This window comes from Sceloporus undulatus, chromosome 3, assembly GCF_019175285.1.
Source record: "Sceloporus undulatus isolate JIND9_A2432 ecotype Alabama chromosome 3, SceUnd_v1.1, whole genome shotgun sequence".
Lineage (NCBI taxonomy): Eukaryota > Metazoa > Chordata > Lepidosauria > Squamata > Phrynosomatidae > Sceloporus > Sceloporus undulatus.
In genome coordinates this window covers 101,926,622-101,943,498 of record NC_056524.1, presented here as the reverse complement: position 1 = coordinate 101,943,498, position 16,877 = coordinate 101,926,622, and the positions used below count along the sequence as shown (strand labels likewise).

Sequence of the window (16,877 nt, the reverse complement as noted above, 5' to 3'; positions counted from 1 at the left end):
GGGCAGCAGGAGGAGGAAGAGGAGAGAGGAAGAGGAGATGGGGCAGCAGGAGGAGGAAGAGGAGAGAGGAAGAGGAGAAGGTGGTGAGTGGCCAGAGGCCACATGGGTTTTTTTGTTTTATTTTGCATTCTTTTTAATCGCTAACAAGTCTCCCTTGCTTTGACAATGATAGTGTGGTGGTGATGATGATGAGTCAGCTTGAGAAGCATACAACTACTGTTTCAGAAGCTGAGAGAGTGTGACCTTGCAAAGTGTGTTGTGTGTGCTTTTAATGCAGGTTGGGGGTGTTTGTCCAGAAAGGGACCGAGGAGGAGAGGGCGGGCACACGCCTCCTCCTCCTTGCAGGGCTTCGGTGGAGGCTCCGGCCCGGAGGGTGGCTCTGCCCCGGAGGGTGGCTGCGCCCCGGAGGGTGGCTCCGCCCTGGAGAGTGGAAGCTCCGCCCCAGCATGCAGCCCTGCCCCAAAGGGTGGAAGCTCCACCCCCTGGCTTCGGCCCCCCGACTTGTCTGAGGGACACCAACCCGGCCCCCGGCTCCAAAAGGTTGCCTACCCCTGCTTTAATGGTTTCTTCTTTCCTGTTGATGTTGTCTAGGTGTTTGTGGATTTCAAAGGCTTTCCTGTGCATTTTGACCTGATAGTTGTTGGCATGGTCCAGAATTTCAATAATTTCAAATAGCATTTTATGCCCAGGATGGTATATAACATGTTCTGCTACTGCTGATTTTTCTGGCTGACCCAGTCTGCACTACCAAACACAGTGTTCAAACGAGGAACATGAGAGACACTGCAGACAGTGGTCTGTTCCCACTGTGGCAATGCTGGCTCAGGATTATGGGATTTGCTGCTCAGAAATATCTGGAAAGCCACATTTTCCTTGCCCCTGCTCTAAAGCCTTCTGTGGAACCCCCAAGCAAAAAGACTGCAGTGAATCCAGTTCTTTCTCTTTTGTCCAAGATGCCCACACTTTCCTGTAAATAGCAGTGTACTATTCACTTCACAATGACCTAAGCCATGTTCACTGCTGTTCTGCTGAGAACATGTTCGACTCCAAGCCTTGCTCTGGGGAAGGCTCCTTCAAAATCCAAAACCAAAACTGAGATGACTGCTCAGATTTGCCATGTACCGATGATTGCAATCATATGTTGTCTTTGCTGTCATCTTCCTACATCTATGCCTTTTTATGAAATCATCACCAAAAAGCACTTGGTTTTATATTTCTCCACCTTTTTAAACAGCTTGTTTTTTAAAATGTGTAATAGGTAGTAGGTGATGGTTCTGCCCAAACCAAGGAGAACTCACTAAAGACTGAATGGCACAAAACTTCCCAGGACACCAAGATGACCTGTACTGATCTTCTCACAAGTGATGGAAGAAACTGCTCCAGCACACATTTTATTATGTTCAGTCATTTCAAATTGAATAAACCAAACAATTTATATTATTACAATGTTATGTACTTCAAAATTAATTAAAAATTCTATAAAACCCTGAGTAGAAAATAAGAGTGGGGGAACAAGGGTTGCTGAATCCATCCCACCAAACACTGATCTGTAGATCAGAGGCAAAGAACCAGGTGCTGGAACTACAACTTCCTTCATCCCTGTCCACTTACTGATGCCAATAGGTTCTGGACCAGCAGCATCAGGGAAAGCACTGTTCCCAATCTGCTTCGCCCAAAGTCTTAAAAACATGGTTTTGAGATCACCTGCATTAGACCTTTGGGTGGTGGGAGGCAGGGGACACAAATGTCAGTCCTATTAGTTTCTCCCTGGTATTGTTATTTTATCTTTGCCTTGAACTGAGTTGTGACTTCTCCCTGCCCTCCTTTTTGTATATATTTTAAGCTGTAGAATCATAGAATCATAGAGTTGGAAGAGACCACTAGGGCCATCCAGTCCAACCCCCTGCCATGCAGGAAATCCAAATCAAAGCATCCCTGACAGATGGCCATCCAGCCTCTGTTTAAAGACCTCCAAGGAAGGAGACTCTATCACCCTCCGAGGGAGTGCATTCCATTGTCGAACAGCCCTAACTGTCAGGAAGTTCCTCCTAATGTTCAGGTGGAATCTCTTTTCCTGCAGCTTGCATCCATTGTTCCGGGTCCTGTTCTCTGGAGCAGCAGAAAACAAGCTTGCTCCCTCTTCAATATGACATCCCTTCAAATATTTAAACAGGGCGATCATATCACTTCTTAACCTTCTTTTCTCCAGGCTAAACATCCCCAGCTCCCTAAGTCGTTCCTCATAGGGCATGGTTTCCAGACCTTTCACCATTTTTGTCGCCCTCCTTTGGACACGCTCCAGTTTCTCAATGTCCTTTCTGAATTGTGGCGCCCAGAACTGGACATAATATTCTAGGTGGGGCCTGACCAGAGCAGAATACAGTGGCACTATTACTTCTCTTGATCTAGACACTATACTTCTATTGATGCAGCCTAAAATAGCATTGGCCTTTTTAGCTGCCGCATCACACTGTTCACTCATGTTCAACTTGTGGTCTACTTGGACTCCTAGATCCCTTTCACACGTAGTTTCATTCAGCCAGGTGTCACCCATCCTATATCTGTGCATTTTATTTTTTCCGCCCTAAGTGCAGTACCTTACATTTCTCCGTGTTGAATTTCATTTTGTTAGCTTTGGCCCAGCTTTCTAGTCTATTCAGGTCATTTTGAATCTTGATCCTGTCCTCTGGGGTATTAGCTATTCCCCCTAATTTGGTATCATCTGCAAATCTGATAAGTATGCTTCCAATTCTGTCATCCAGGTCATTGATAAAGATGTTGAATAGCACTGGGCCCAGGACAGAGCCCTGTGGGACCCCACTGGTCACTTTTCTCCAGGATGAAAAGGAGCCATTGTTGAGCACCCTTTGGGTTCGGCCGGTCAACCAATTACAGATCCATTTAACAGTTCCTTTGTCTAGCCCACATTTTACAAGCTTGTTTGCAAGAATGTCATGGGGAACTTTGTCAAAGGCCTTACTGAAATCAAGATATACTATATCCACAGCATTCCCTTCATCTACCAAGCTGGTAATTTTATCAAAGAAAGAGATCAGGTTTGTCTGGCATGACTTGTTTCTCTGAAACCCATGTTGACTTTTTGTGATTATGGCATTGCCTTCTAGATGTTCACAGACTCTCTGTTTAATGATCTGCTCCAGAATCTTTCCTAGTACTGATGTCAGACTAACTGGACGATAATTGTTGGGATCCTCTTTTTTCCCCTTTTTGAAGATGGGGACAACGTTTGCCCTCCTCCAGTCTGCTGGGATCTCTCCTGTTCTCCAGGAGTTTTCAAAGATTATTGCCAATGGCTCCGATATTACATTTGCCAGTTCTTTTAATACCCTTGGATGGAGTTCATCTGGTCCCGGAGACTTAAATTCATTTAGATTAATACAGTGGTGCCTCGGGTTACGAAATTAATTCGTTCCGTGGCACCGTTCGTAACCCGAAAAGCCTTCGTAAGCCGAATTGCCATAGGCGCTAATGGGGAAAAGCCGCGATTCCGTGCGAAAAAGCCGGAAAAAGCACCAAAAGTTTTTTCGTAACCCGAAAAAACATTCGTAACCCGGAACAATGTTTTCCTATGGGATTTTTTCGTATCCCGAAAATTTCGTAACCTGGGTATTTCGTATCCCGAGGTACCACTGTAAGGTGTTCCTCTACTATCTCTTTACTTATTCTGTACTGAAATGCCCCTATCCTGTCCTCTGCTCCATTATCCTCATTATCCTGTATGTATTTTATATGCCTTTTTATTGTCTAAGCAACTAAAGTATGTTTGTGTGCATTTTTTATTTGCATACATTTTAATTGTGCATATACAAATGGTTATATGCATATCTTTTTCTCCCATCAAAATTTTAGACAACGTGGATTTCCAATGTAAGATATGCTCCATTGGCAGTAATCAAAATATGAATACAATCACTACTTGAGATACTATTTCTCTACCATGTCTGTTTTCAACCATAAACAATTCACAGCCCAGGTAGAAAAACTGATGCCCACCTCCTTTTTCCCCTACAGCCAACAGGCAATTAAAAAAAACTGAATCTCTCAGAAATCCACTGACCTCTATTTTTTATCAGCATTGTAACACCTTATAAAAGGCACACTATGGCCCAGTCCAGACGGGCCTATAGGGCACCCTCGTCACGTGCTACAGGTTGCCAAAGGGCGCTGCGCCCAAACGTGCCTCAACCCTAGCACATGACGAGAGCATCAAAATGGCGGCGCCTTGTACAGAAGGGTGCCGCCATTTTGACACAATGGACGCCTCGCGTCTGCACGTTGAGGCGTTATGTTGCGAGTACGCCATTGGCGCACTGTAGCATCATTATGGTGCTGCAGAGAACCCGCTTTTCACGGGTTCGTTTTGCTCCATGAGGGAGCCATGTGGTTTGTCCACTGCAGCTTCCTCGCGAACCAAACCAGGGCGCCAGCAGACCGCCCTTTTTGGGTGCTCTGTACCGGGCCTATGTTTGGCTTTCTTTAAGAAGCCAGTAAGAATTGATTGTATACAAAGTGGCCTCCACAGTCCAACGTTTGAAGCTTAGAGGTCCTTCTCAGGTTCTACCTCCCCTGCCTCACGGTTGTTGAGGATGATAAACAGGTAATTAAGAGAATTCTCTAAGGTTGTACCACACCTCTGTAACAATGTCCTCAGGAATATTTTCTATATACCTGCACTGCAAGTCTTCATCTTGTGCCTAAACAGTATTTTATTCTCTTAGTCTTTCAATCTGAATTCTACATAAAAGTTGGTTTCAGTCTAACTTGCTGCACCACCCCACCACTGTTTTATTATTTCTCTTACCTTCCTGTTATTGGATTGATTCAGGATGCTTTCCAAATGTGTTTATTTAACTGGAATATTAGTGGTAAGAGCCAGTGTGGTATAGTGATCTGAATGCTGGACTAGGACATTGGGAGACCAGGGTTTGAATTACCACTCAGCCATGCAAGCCAACTGGGCATCTTTGGGCAAGTCACACTCTCTCAGACTCAGAGGACGGCAATGGCACACCCCCTCTGAAGAAACCCTGGCACAATACAGCCCCATGATAAATTAACAGTGTCACCATAAGTTAGAAATGACTTGAAGGAACATAATAACAAAAATTAACGATAAACCAACTTGCACCACAGGCCAAACACCCACAACCACAGTTTACTTTACAATACAAGCCACATTTTATATTACACACGTGCTCCATACCTCAATGTTGCTCCAGACCTCAATGTTCAAAATGCAGCTTCAAAATAAAGACTGCCTATGCCCAGGAGGGGAAACTACACCATGATATATATGTGTGTCTTTACAAGGGGAACGATTTTCATCTGTTATGAGATTGTAAAAATTCTGTATAGCCATGTCCATCCTTAGTGTTTATGCTTCCCTGTGCTTCACATAACATGAAATTTAACCCAATACTTCTTTTGTGACTTATATTTGAAAACTGGGCTATTACTACTTCCTTCCACTGTAGCATAGCAGTTTGAATGCTGGACTCCCAAGAGAATGGAACAGAATCCCAGTGAGTGATTCTGGGCATGCCACGCTCTCTCCCTTAGAAGAACCTTTTGAAAAACCCATGCCAAAAGAATCCTATGACAGGGTTCCTCTATGTCACAGTCAACTTGAAGGCAAATCACGAACAAAGACTAAAAGCCCACAATCTACCCTCTAAACAAAACACAATGGAATACAGTTAGCCATCCATATGCATGTATTCAACCATCTATGGCTTGAAAGTATTCAAAAAATATATAAATTTCCAAAAGCAAATACTGATTTTGCCATTTTATATAAGGATCACCATTATTACTATGCCATTATATGTAATGGGATTTGAGTATCCATGAATTTTGGTATCCAGGGGTGGGGGTCTTAGAACCAAAGCCCAGTAGATACCAAGAAAGGTAGACAGAGTGTGGAGGGTAAGAAATACAACAGTGTGACCCATGTGCTTGCCAACCATTAGTGAGTGTTGCTTTTTTAAAGAAGTGATCCTTATATTTTTCTGTGTTTCATTCACATTATTTTGATATTCCAAACAGAAACTGTTTTTCAGTTCTTTAACTGATATATCATCTCACAGCTACAGGTACAGCCAAGCCTCTGTATCCACAGATTCTTTATCCATGTATTCCAGCATCCATGGCTTGAAAATATTTTTTAATTGTTAAAATATTAATTTTAAAAAATATTAAATTATTAAAATATTGTAAAAAATATGTTTAAACCCTAATTTTATATAAAGGACACCATTTTACTATTCCATTATATTTAATGGGATTTGAGCCTCCAGATTTTGGTATCCACGGAATGTCTTGGAACCTACAAACTGCATCGAAGTAAGTAATCTTCCACAAAGTCCTACACTGCAAAATTTCTAAAGAAAGCATAAAAGCACTTCGTATTTGGAGAAACTAGTCTGGCCTAGTTCCCAAGATCAAGTGACATCATCAATACTGACACAGTTTGTCATTATACCGATAAAAATAAATTGCTCTCTCATGTTTCACAAACCAAATGTAAATAACCATCTCTGTTTGCTAGGAAGATAGAAATGATGCAGGTTGTCCAAAGCTTCTTTAAGACTTCCCACTAAGGTAACAACAAATTGCTCTTACTGAAAGAAATACAGTACTCTCTCACCCTTCAGATTATTTTCACATCAGCATGTAAAGCCATCCCCCATTACATCACTCTCTTTTACAGGCCAGAATTTTAGACAATATGCATAATTTACATGTAGCTTTGAAAGGCTGAAATATGAATCAAACAAAAGAAGCCTTCACTGTGAATTAACCCTCACAAGGCTTCTAGAAAGCAGCAGTTATGAGAACTAGGAACATCATCCCTAATTCTAATGGCACATTTCCTGTTACAGCTCAAGCTGAACATGCCAATTATTTCCTAATCATTAGTGTGTGCTTGGGGTCTTGGAATGCATATGAGAAGCATTCACAGCAGCTGTTTTTGGGGTAACACTTTTCTTTGTGGAGATCAGTTCTTATTTCTGTGCTTTCAATCAACAATTTACTTTTTTCCAATTCACTCTGCACCATCACTGTCAAACTAGTGCCTCTGCATTACAGTCAAAGAAACAAACAAACCTTCAGCCAAGAATACACGGTTTGAGGTCATCACCCAAAATTAAAGTTGCCTAGATTACAACAAGTCTTCTCAGAACAAAGGTGTAATTTGTCATTCATCTATAGCAAACAGAAAGGCAAATTCCACTGCTATTCCATCTAGCCTCTCAGTATTAAAGTGATGAGAGGTATCTCTCTCTCTGGCTTTGCTTCACGAACGAAGATTCAGGAAGGACTCATCCCGCGCTTTGTACAAGAACGTTGGTGACTAAAAAGGCCAATTCGGGATAAGCAGGTCCGGTTGCAGAAAGCACAGCAGAAAGTCTCCTTGGATGATGTTTCCAGGTTGTGGTTCTTTCTGCGTTGTCGTTTCTCTTTGAGGCTCATGATGAGAGGTATACAAACACAGCAACAGAGGGTTGCTTTTTTTAACCCACAAGAAAATTTGCACTGTGGTGGCATTAGAGAGGGAGCAGACAACTGGCAGTAGGGAATAGCAATGCCTCCTGGTCCAACAATGTGCAAAGCTAGTACAGAGCAAGGGAGGCTCAGAATCTATCTCCAAGCTTTCAGACAGTTTCACACATTATATAGTTAATCTAATTTGTCTCTTTGCAGCTGTAAGAGCCTCAGAATGAACAGAGGCTATGTATAATAGGTTTGACTTGGGGTTGCCGCAAGTCAGAAATGACTTGAAGGCCCACAACATCTATCTATCTATCTATCTATTGTTTTATTTTATAAAATGGGCGAAATAATGTATTTCTAATAATCAAATCTTATCTCTTTTTAAAGAACATTTACAGCATGAATAGAACCTAAGAGATTTTCCAGACCCAACTCCTTGTTATGATCTATCAAGAAACAATTCTCACTCCTTCACCTCTTTTAGATTGGCTTGTTCCACAAGCAAACTAACAGGTATATCAAAATACTCCAAACCATAGGTACGTCACTTGTGAATTGGAATCTTATTTAACCTATTACATAGAATACATACATCTGCATCATTCACCAGATGACCTCCCAAGACTAGCAATCATCACAATTAGATTCTATTTGATTTTATTACAACATTTAAATCAAGAGTGGGCAATTTATAGTTAGCTATGGATGACAGAAGTTGCAGGCCAAATATATCTGGAGGGCTGCAACTGTCCAGCCCTGATTTAAGCTAGAGGTAAGCTAAACAGGAAGCTAGAAATCACTAGAGTGCAGACAAAATTTCTTTAACTCCAGATCATTCAACCAACTTTGCACTACCATTCCAGGATACTTTAACTAAGCAGACTGTCTTGCATGAAGCTACTTCCCCTCTATTTTGTTCTATTGTCTGTTAAAGAGCAGTGAGACTACACAATATAAACACAGGAAAACACACACAGCAGAACATTCAGCCCCTTGTTATGAGATAAGGGAACACACACTGTGGGCAAGTCTCTACATGTCATTCAGCTGAGAACCAGTTGGCCTTAACTGGGTAAGGAGGGACTCCTCTCTTCACAGTCTAACAATGCCCTGCTTTCTAGACAACACATTTCCTCTTATCCCAAATAGCAGCTTTACACTCTGAACTTCAGCCAAACTTTTAACCATTTGTTTCACTTGAACCATGAAGTGTCTGCAGAAGATTAGCTACTCTTTTATACATAAACTCAAGTCTTGCCCCAAAGAAGAACTTGACACAAGACTATGAGGTGTTTCAGCAAGGGGCTGATAGAAAAACACAAGGCAATCTGGTATTTCATTTTTGTACTGTTCACCCTTCCCTCATTTCTTTCAACATTAATGCTATGTGGCATCTCCCTCCAAAAAAAAGCCAACAACTAAAACTGATTTGTAAATACACACCTTTTGTTGTTGTTGTTGTTGTCTTTATTTATATAGCACCACCAATGTAAATGACAGGTTCAGCAGTGAATGTCCTGACTGAAAATACCACACACAAATGGATCACTATCAACCAGTGTGCATAGTTTTAATATTTACTCCATGGTTTCTGTATCTGTAACAGTGGAGAACTTAGGTAATAAGACTGACTACTTTCACATGGTTGCCTTACTGCCTTAATATCTTCAGAGTAAAGACCAATCTGCTATGACCAAATGAAGATATTGGCACCGAGCATAGTTCTATATGTAAAAAAGCAATCATACAATTGTTTGACCACATCCTGAGTTTTCAGCCCACCTAATATATTTGTTAAGGCATCTAAGCCCTGGTAGCTTTTGTCTTAACATTTAAAAAAAAGACACAGCAGCACAGTAACATGACAGTGAAAGACAATGGTGTACTGGTTACTGTGCAAGATTGGGACTTGGAAGATCCAAGTTCAGTTCCACACTGAGCCATGAAATTCACCAGATGATTTTTGTCCAACCAGCCTGTCTCAACTTGGATTGTTGAGAGGACAAAGAAGTGGAAAAGCCACACATGCTGCCTTGGACTCACTAGAGGAAAAGTGGGTTATCAATATAACTGATAAACAACAACAACCTGAAAAAAATCATAACGCTGCCTCACCACATGACAAGATTTGCATAGATCCATTCAATCCACATGTACAATTCTGGTCGCAAGAATTAACCCCAAGACAACTACTTTCAAGGCAATTCTTAAATACAGAACCTCATCTCAAACTAGCTCAAACAAGAAAGCATTCTGGAACTTTTCATAGGTCATCTGATGACTGTTCAATCCCACTGCTGCTAAGTAGGGCCAACTCCCAAATCTGAACAATAATTGAATAGGTTGAAGAAATCTTCACCTAACTATGCAGGTTGTACCAGGTCAAAAAGGAAAGCACAAAGAGCATCACACTGCAACTCTGATGAAAAAGGGTAAACACATAGTGAAGGTCATGTTACTTTGATCCTGTGTTACCAAAACAAAACTGTCTGCATCAGGGACATTCCAAGGTATATACCTCCCTTCTTTCTTAGTTGTATATATTGACAACATGTTATTTATCTATATTGACAGAATAGCAATAACAAAGACAAAGAGATCACTTTTTGTATGTATGGAACCCAACAGGAATTGTCTGTTGCTTTTATTGAACAGAAATTTACTGTACTCTCAAATCCACAGTGCTTTAGTAAATGTGTAGTCAGATCGTCAGCTCAGAAAATGTGCTCATTTCACTCAAGTCATTTTCAGATTTACTGATTTATATTCTGAATGAACTGATTTGACATGGGCTATAAATTCACACAACTGAACTCCTTGGAAGTGGGGAGACAGGATGGGGACACACCCCAGGTGATGCAAGCTTCACAGACAAAGGTATTCCGGGGGGGGGGGGATTATGAAACAGGCATCAGACAAGTTCCAAAAGGTCAGCTGTACATCAAATTTCAAATTCAAACACACATTGAGTCATCATAGAATCTGCTCCTTTTGTTTACAGCAAGGCTAAAGCCCCTTCCAGGTCACTGTGGCTCACACAACACAATGTTCTTCCTAAGGCAATTTGCAAATTTATTGTACAACAAAGAAATATTAAGGCTCAAAAGTGAAGATTTCTCTCTAAGGCAGGTCTGCATAAAAACAGAATTTGTGCCAGTCTCCTCCAACTTTGTCCGTTCCCATATCATTGGACCACAAGTGCAACCTATGGTAGGGGATTACAGGCATTGTAGTCCACCACATCCAGAAGGCACCAAGAAAGAGACTGGAGTATAAACAATGATTTTAGTACCCCAACATTCTTCTTTTTCTCTATGTATACACAAGATGAGAACCAGGGCTGACCCTTTAGGAAAACCCACATGTAAGCAGCAGCTTACAGGAATGGCTAGAAGACAGATTTATTAAAAATGAGCACATACAACATAGGAAACATTTTGTTACCTCTTCATATTGCTTTTAGACTTTTATCTACACGGAACTTCCTCAGGCTTGGCTTTTATATTTCACTCATATAAAAGGCATGATGGAAAACTTAGTCATGTGGGTGACTAAACATTACATGGCCATGAAATCCCAATATTTGTTTCCTTTACATAACAGACAGTGGAGGGGGGGAGGTGTCTTCACTCACACTCAGCCACAGAAAAGAGCAACATCTTTCTCAGCATCATCCCTTCCCCTCCTCTGCATCTCTTTTTCCCCCTACACCTCCCATATTACCTACTTGTCAAGCAGGTTATTCTACCATTTTTTTTTTAATTTCTATTTTTCTGTTCTCCAGACAGACAATAAGCTTCCCTGCTCTCTTTGCCCACTTCCACCCCACCCCTTTGCATCTACATCCTTTTACAGTTAATGACACCAGAGGTAATATTGTGCCACCAGACTCCACATCTTAACATACATTGATGGGTTCCTAACAAAGAAAACCAGTGATATTTTTAAACAAAACAAAACAAACCAACTAGGCCATTTTCAACAAAAACAGGAACATTCACCCATGGCAGAAACACCAAAGCACTGGCAGGATTGAACATAAAGCAAGGTGATGGGAGAGAAAATATATTTCAGGCCTTGATTTCAGGGCAGCAACAGCCCAGCTTGGCAGGTTTCTCAAATCCTTAGAATAAAACCTAGAGGAAAGGCATAGCTGTCACAAAGGCATGGTTTATTTCCATTAACTTTAGTTTGCCCAGCAGTGAGGCCTGCCACCACCAGAGTGTGAAGGGTGGGTGAAGGGGGAGAAGTGTGCCGAGACCCTATACATGATTTTTATTTTGATATGAGAAAAAATTCTTGACACAAACCTTATAAACTTGCCCATAGGTGCCATTGCCAACCACTTCCACCAGCTCAAAAATCCCAGCAGGATCCTACACAATAAAGGGAGGGGTTGGAGCATGAGAGAGAGAGAGAGAGAGAGAGAGGAGGGGTGGGGGATGGAAGACAAGGGAGATGATTATATTTATTAGAAAGTATTCCTAGCTCCATGTCTCCCCCCCCCCCCAAATGCACATTGTCTGAGGAGGAGGGCTTGGCTGTGCAGCTGTTGCGCCCTGTTTTCCCCCACATACACACATGCCAATGCATGCAAACAAAGGAAAGCAGCCCAAGACTGGACTCTTTTTCTTCTTCTTCCCCAACGCCTGGATTCAGCAAAACAAAAATGGGGACAAACTGGCCACCAAAAGGTTCCTCCTGAAATAATAAGGCAAAGCCCCCTCCATCCTCTTTTTATTATGGGCCTCCTTGCAAATCCTCCACAAACACACAACCACAACTCTGCCCCCCCCCCCACGCGCACACACAACACAACACACAAGCAGCCTCCCCTCCTCCCTATCCCCCCCCTTCATCCGCACAACAAAAGCCACGCCAAGGGAGGCTTCGCCTGCTTTGTGTGACAGGAGAAACAAGGCGAAGAAGGGAAGAAAAGGGGGGTCTGCAAGGGGGTCTCCTTCTCCCTCTGCCGCCCTCCAATATCCCCCCTCTTTCCCACTCACCCTCAAGGAGGAAAGGTCGATGTCCCCCAGGCTTTTTGCAGGAGAGTCGTTCGCCATTTTCCCCCCACTTTTTCGCCTTTTCTGATTGTTATTCCTTCACCAGCACCGCCACAACAAGAAAAGGGAGAGGAGGGCAGCCAGGGCGGGGAGGGGGTGGGAAACAACGCTCAGAGAGAATCAAATAAAAGCCCTTCCCTTCCAAATCTCTCTCTGTACTATGCCTCCTTCCCTTTCTTCTTCTCCTTCCTCCTCCTCCTCCTTCTTCTCCTTCCTCCCTTTTTCTCCTCTGGCTTTCTTCACTCCAGGAGCAAACTCTTCTTCATTGGAGGGATGGAGGAGGAAAGGGAGGGAGAGAGGGAGGACCTTGGCTTCCCGGGGAAAGAAGAGAAGGAGCAGAGGAGAAAGAGGGGGGGTATTTCTTAGATTTATTTATATATGTATATCTATAGATTTCCTGACAGGGGCTAGGAGGAGAGCCCCCTTTTCCAAAGCCTCCCCTGTGCGCTTTTACGCACGGCGCGCTTTTAAGCCATGGCTGAAGCCCCCTTTTTTAAGCCTTGGTTCCCTTGCTTCTTTTCTCTCCTCTCCCTCTTGCTTTCAATCTCTGGCCCCAGCTCCAGCCCCCCAGAGCAGTGGGGGGGGGGGTCCTTAAAGCCGTAGGGGGGCCATCTTTGGGGTCCTAAAGACCCACCCAAAGGCTCAGAAGAACAATAAAAAACGCCAGCAGGGCGCAGACGCCGCCCTCCTCTTCCTCTCTGCTCTTTGTGCCCCAAAGGGTCCTAGTTCTGAGGGAGACAAAGCAAGCCAGGCGAGGGGAGAGAGGGGGCCCAGGCGAGCCCAGCAAGGCCTCCCCACAGCTCCCCGAGCCCACTCCCCCGGCAGGAACACCCTGCGGAAACAGACCCAAAGCACTTCTGGGTAAAGGAAGAGAGGAAGGAAGAAGGAGAAGAAGTGGGGAGGGGAGACCGTCGTTTGTTGCTCCCCGCCGTCAGAGTCACAGTCTGGGGGTGAGGAGGAGGAGGAGGAGGAGGGAAGGAAGACACATCTCTGAGAGCGGGATCAGGGCGTGGCAGAGAACAATAGGGTTTGGAGGGGGGGAAAGCCCCTCTCTCTGGCCAGCCTCAAAAGCTGGGCCCTCCTAGGCCAGCAGAAGAGGCCAAGCAGGGAAGGGGCTGGGTTGGGAAATGTCATTAATTTTTTTATGGAAATGTTTTATTTGGCTAAAACCATCCTACCAATATGTATATATATATATACACCGGACCACACAAAGCTGTAGGAAAATTGGCTAAAATTATAAAGATCTATTTACTGTACTTCGTAATACAAAAGAATCCCTCATTACCCTAACGATAATACATTTCATCAAATCACTCTGGTTTTCCTCTTAATGTTTTTATTGGTTTTAAGTTAGGAATGAATGATGGTTTTTATGATGTTGTATGGTTTTATCTTGGGGGGGGGGGGTTCTTATGTTATATAATGTATTGTTATTATTTTTGTTATTATTGTTAACCGCCGTGATCATTGGAACGGCAGTATATAAATAAACCTTCATTCATTCATTAATAAAGATTATAACCTAAAAAATAAACATTTTACACTCAAATAACAGCTCTCATAGAATAATTATCCATACTTAAATTAACAATTTAAAACAAACAAAGAAAAATAAAATACTTGGAAATATTACTGGAAACGCCAGTAATAGCTGGAGTTGTACCAAAATTTTCTCCAACGGTGGTTCGGTAATTTATCCTGAGTGGCCAGGTGTCCTCACCGCAAAGGAGGATGAGATGTAGGACATTACAAAACAAAAGCTAAAAACCAAAAATGTAAATCCATTCTTGGTCATGCTCCAAAGGGTGGATAAATATTGTTTATTACAGTCATAGACCAGTAAAAGTTGCTCCAGAGTCATCTAAATACAAATTTGTTACAAAAACTTATATATTACATTTTTGTATTAAAACTGAAATATATAATGGCATAGATAAAAATTATCAGAGAAGCAATGTTTCTGAGTGATAAAGCTCACAGGGATTACAGCTATAGGTAATGCATTTGTCCTTACTCCTCTGTCCAGAAACATCTGTGTGTAAATTGCAAATACACGTAAAACGCAAATATAAAAGTATACAAAGGGAGCACATGTTGACATTCCACCTGGACAGATGTGCTGGAAAAAGAGGGCCTGTCTCAAAACAATGCAAACACACACACACACCACAAAAAGTGCTTCCTATCAAGGTGTAATAGTGGAATCAATAGAGCAGGCCATGCCAATGGAAGCGTGAGATTTGAGTGAAAATAGGGTGACCAGAGATCGTCACCACAAAGGAGGGCAAGGCAACTCAGAATGTAGGACATGACCAAATGAAAGCTAACCACGCTCCTATAAATATAACTTCATGCTTCTTGGCCATGTTCCACAGGGAGTACGTTTTGACATTCCTCTTAGGCAGAAGGCTGAAATGGAGGACAAGTCCTGGAAAAAAGGGAGACATGTCTGGCCACCCTGTCTCAGCAGAATGTAAACACTCCCCACCCCACCCCAAAAAATGCTTCCTATCAGGCTATAGTGGAATCAGTGAAGCAGGCCACACCAATGGAGAGGTGAGATTTGCGAGGGGGCCAAACCACTATTTTCAGAATCAGTTATTACTGTAACTAATCTTAGTCAGATCCTAATATTGCAGGGCCTGTGGGAATAAAATAATCCTTTATATTCAGATTTCTGCTGTTTTCCATCCTTACACACCTTTGAGTCTTCGAGTTACACACCTTTTTGTCAGGGAGTTTGGCCTAGTAGTAAGAGCTGGCACTTGGATTTACATAAATGGTGAACAGCAAGTTGCATAACCATCCTGGCAGAGTCAATCCATAATCAATACTGCTCATCATCATGAGATTTTCAGAGTAAAACGATTCGGGTGTTGTTTACCATTGCTTTCTACGCAGTTCTGGCTCCTGTCACTGAGAGAGACTCTGCCAGTGTCACAAACACTGTCATCATCATATTCATCATCATTGCTGGATCTTCAGCAAAAGCCTGTTTTATTATTATTATATTTATTTCTATCCCATCTTTTCTCCAGTCCAGGACTCAAAGTGGCTTACAGCAAATTAAAAAAACACATAATTAAAAATTGACAAGATACAAAAGTTAAAAAACGATTAAACAATAAAAAATTAAAAACTTGGTTAAAACATACACCATTAAACATGCATGCACACCAGTACAACAGTTAGGAAGATCCAGTGCATTGTTTGGGTGATGTGGAAGATCCTGCCAGAAGCAATGCTACCATCAACAGAACTTCCTGCCTCAAAGGCTTACACAACCACTACCACAGAAAGGCAATAGGAATGGAGGAGGAGCTTGCTTGCTGGATACATGGATTGATTCAATCAAGGAAGCCACACCCTTAAATTTGAAGGATGGGGATCTTGTAGGTCTGATTCATAGGACCACTGCAGAAATAATCCAGTTTGACACCACTTTAACTGCCATGGCTCAGTGCTATGGAATTCTGGGAATTCTAGTTTGTTGTGGTAACACCGTGCTTTAGCAGAGAGAGCTAAATGTCTCACAAAACCACTATTCCCAGAATTCCATAGCATTGAACCATGGCAGCTAGAGTAGTAACAAACTGGATTATTTCTGCAGTGCAGATGCAGTCAGATGGCTTGACCAGTAATCCCAGCAACTGATAAGTTATTTTTTTGGACAACATGTCCCACACAGCTAACTATTTTCCCATGCTGCTGTACAAAACTAATCCAACAGCAGCAGCACTCCATGATCTCAAGCAGAGGTCTCTCCCAGGCCTAAGTGCCCCATTAAAAGAGACATGAAAGACTGAAGTTGTGGCTGTCTGCATACAAAACATGCTCTACCACTGAGCTATAAAATATTGGGGAATGAGCATCTCTCCAAAGGGCTATCCAAGTTCCAGTCAAGGTACGCTCAGCACAAGGGGCTGGAGCAAGTACTTAGTCCTTCCACAGAGGAATTACAGGCCAAAATAGTAACTTTTTTTTCAAACTGACAAAGCTACCTCTGTGAGCTGTGCATGCAGAGACACTTCACAGGTAAGTCTATCCAGGGATAGACTAACAACATGATTTTCCTTTGAGCTCTATATGTTCTGTATACATCCAGATGGGAGAGCATGAGGCTCTCCAAATGTTGGTCTACAACTCTCATCTTTTCAAAATCAGTTGACCAGGACTGATCTGAAGAGCCCCCCCCCCCCCCCCCCTATTTTTCCTCTGTCACAGGCAATAATGGTAACCATTCATGCACATGGACAGAAATTAAATCACAAACATGTACCTGCTTATTGAAGTCGC

The 16,877-nt window shown here is 42.5% G+C and overlaps 1 protein-coding gene across 9 annotated transcripts in view; it reads right to left on the bottom strand.

Moving 5' to 3' along the window:
- MAP4K4 (mitogen-activated protein kinase kinase kinase kinase 4) overlaps positions 1-13,467 on the bottom strand; it is a 196,520-nt gene extending 183,053 nt beyond the window's left edge. For 4 of the 9 annotated variants that reach the window (XM_042456906.1, XM_042456908.1, XM_042456904.1 and 1 more), the window contains exons 1-2: positions 12,522-13,465; positions 11,826-11,891 (exon numbers count right to left, since the gene is read on the bottom strand). In XM_042456906.1, coding sequence (XP_042312840.1) covers positions 11,826-11,891; positions 12,522-12,578 — 123 coding nt within the window. In that variant the 5' untranslated portion in view covers positions 12,579-13,465. Of the gene's footprint in view, positions 1-11,825; positions 11,892-12,521 lie in introns of all 9 variants that reach the window. The other 5 variants (XM_042456901.1, XM_042456907.1, XM_042456903.1 and 2 more) reach the window with 3 other exon arrangements.
- Between the last annotated feature and the right edge of the window lie 3,410 nt (positions 13,468-16,877).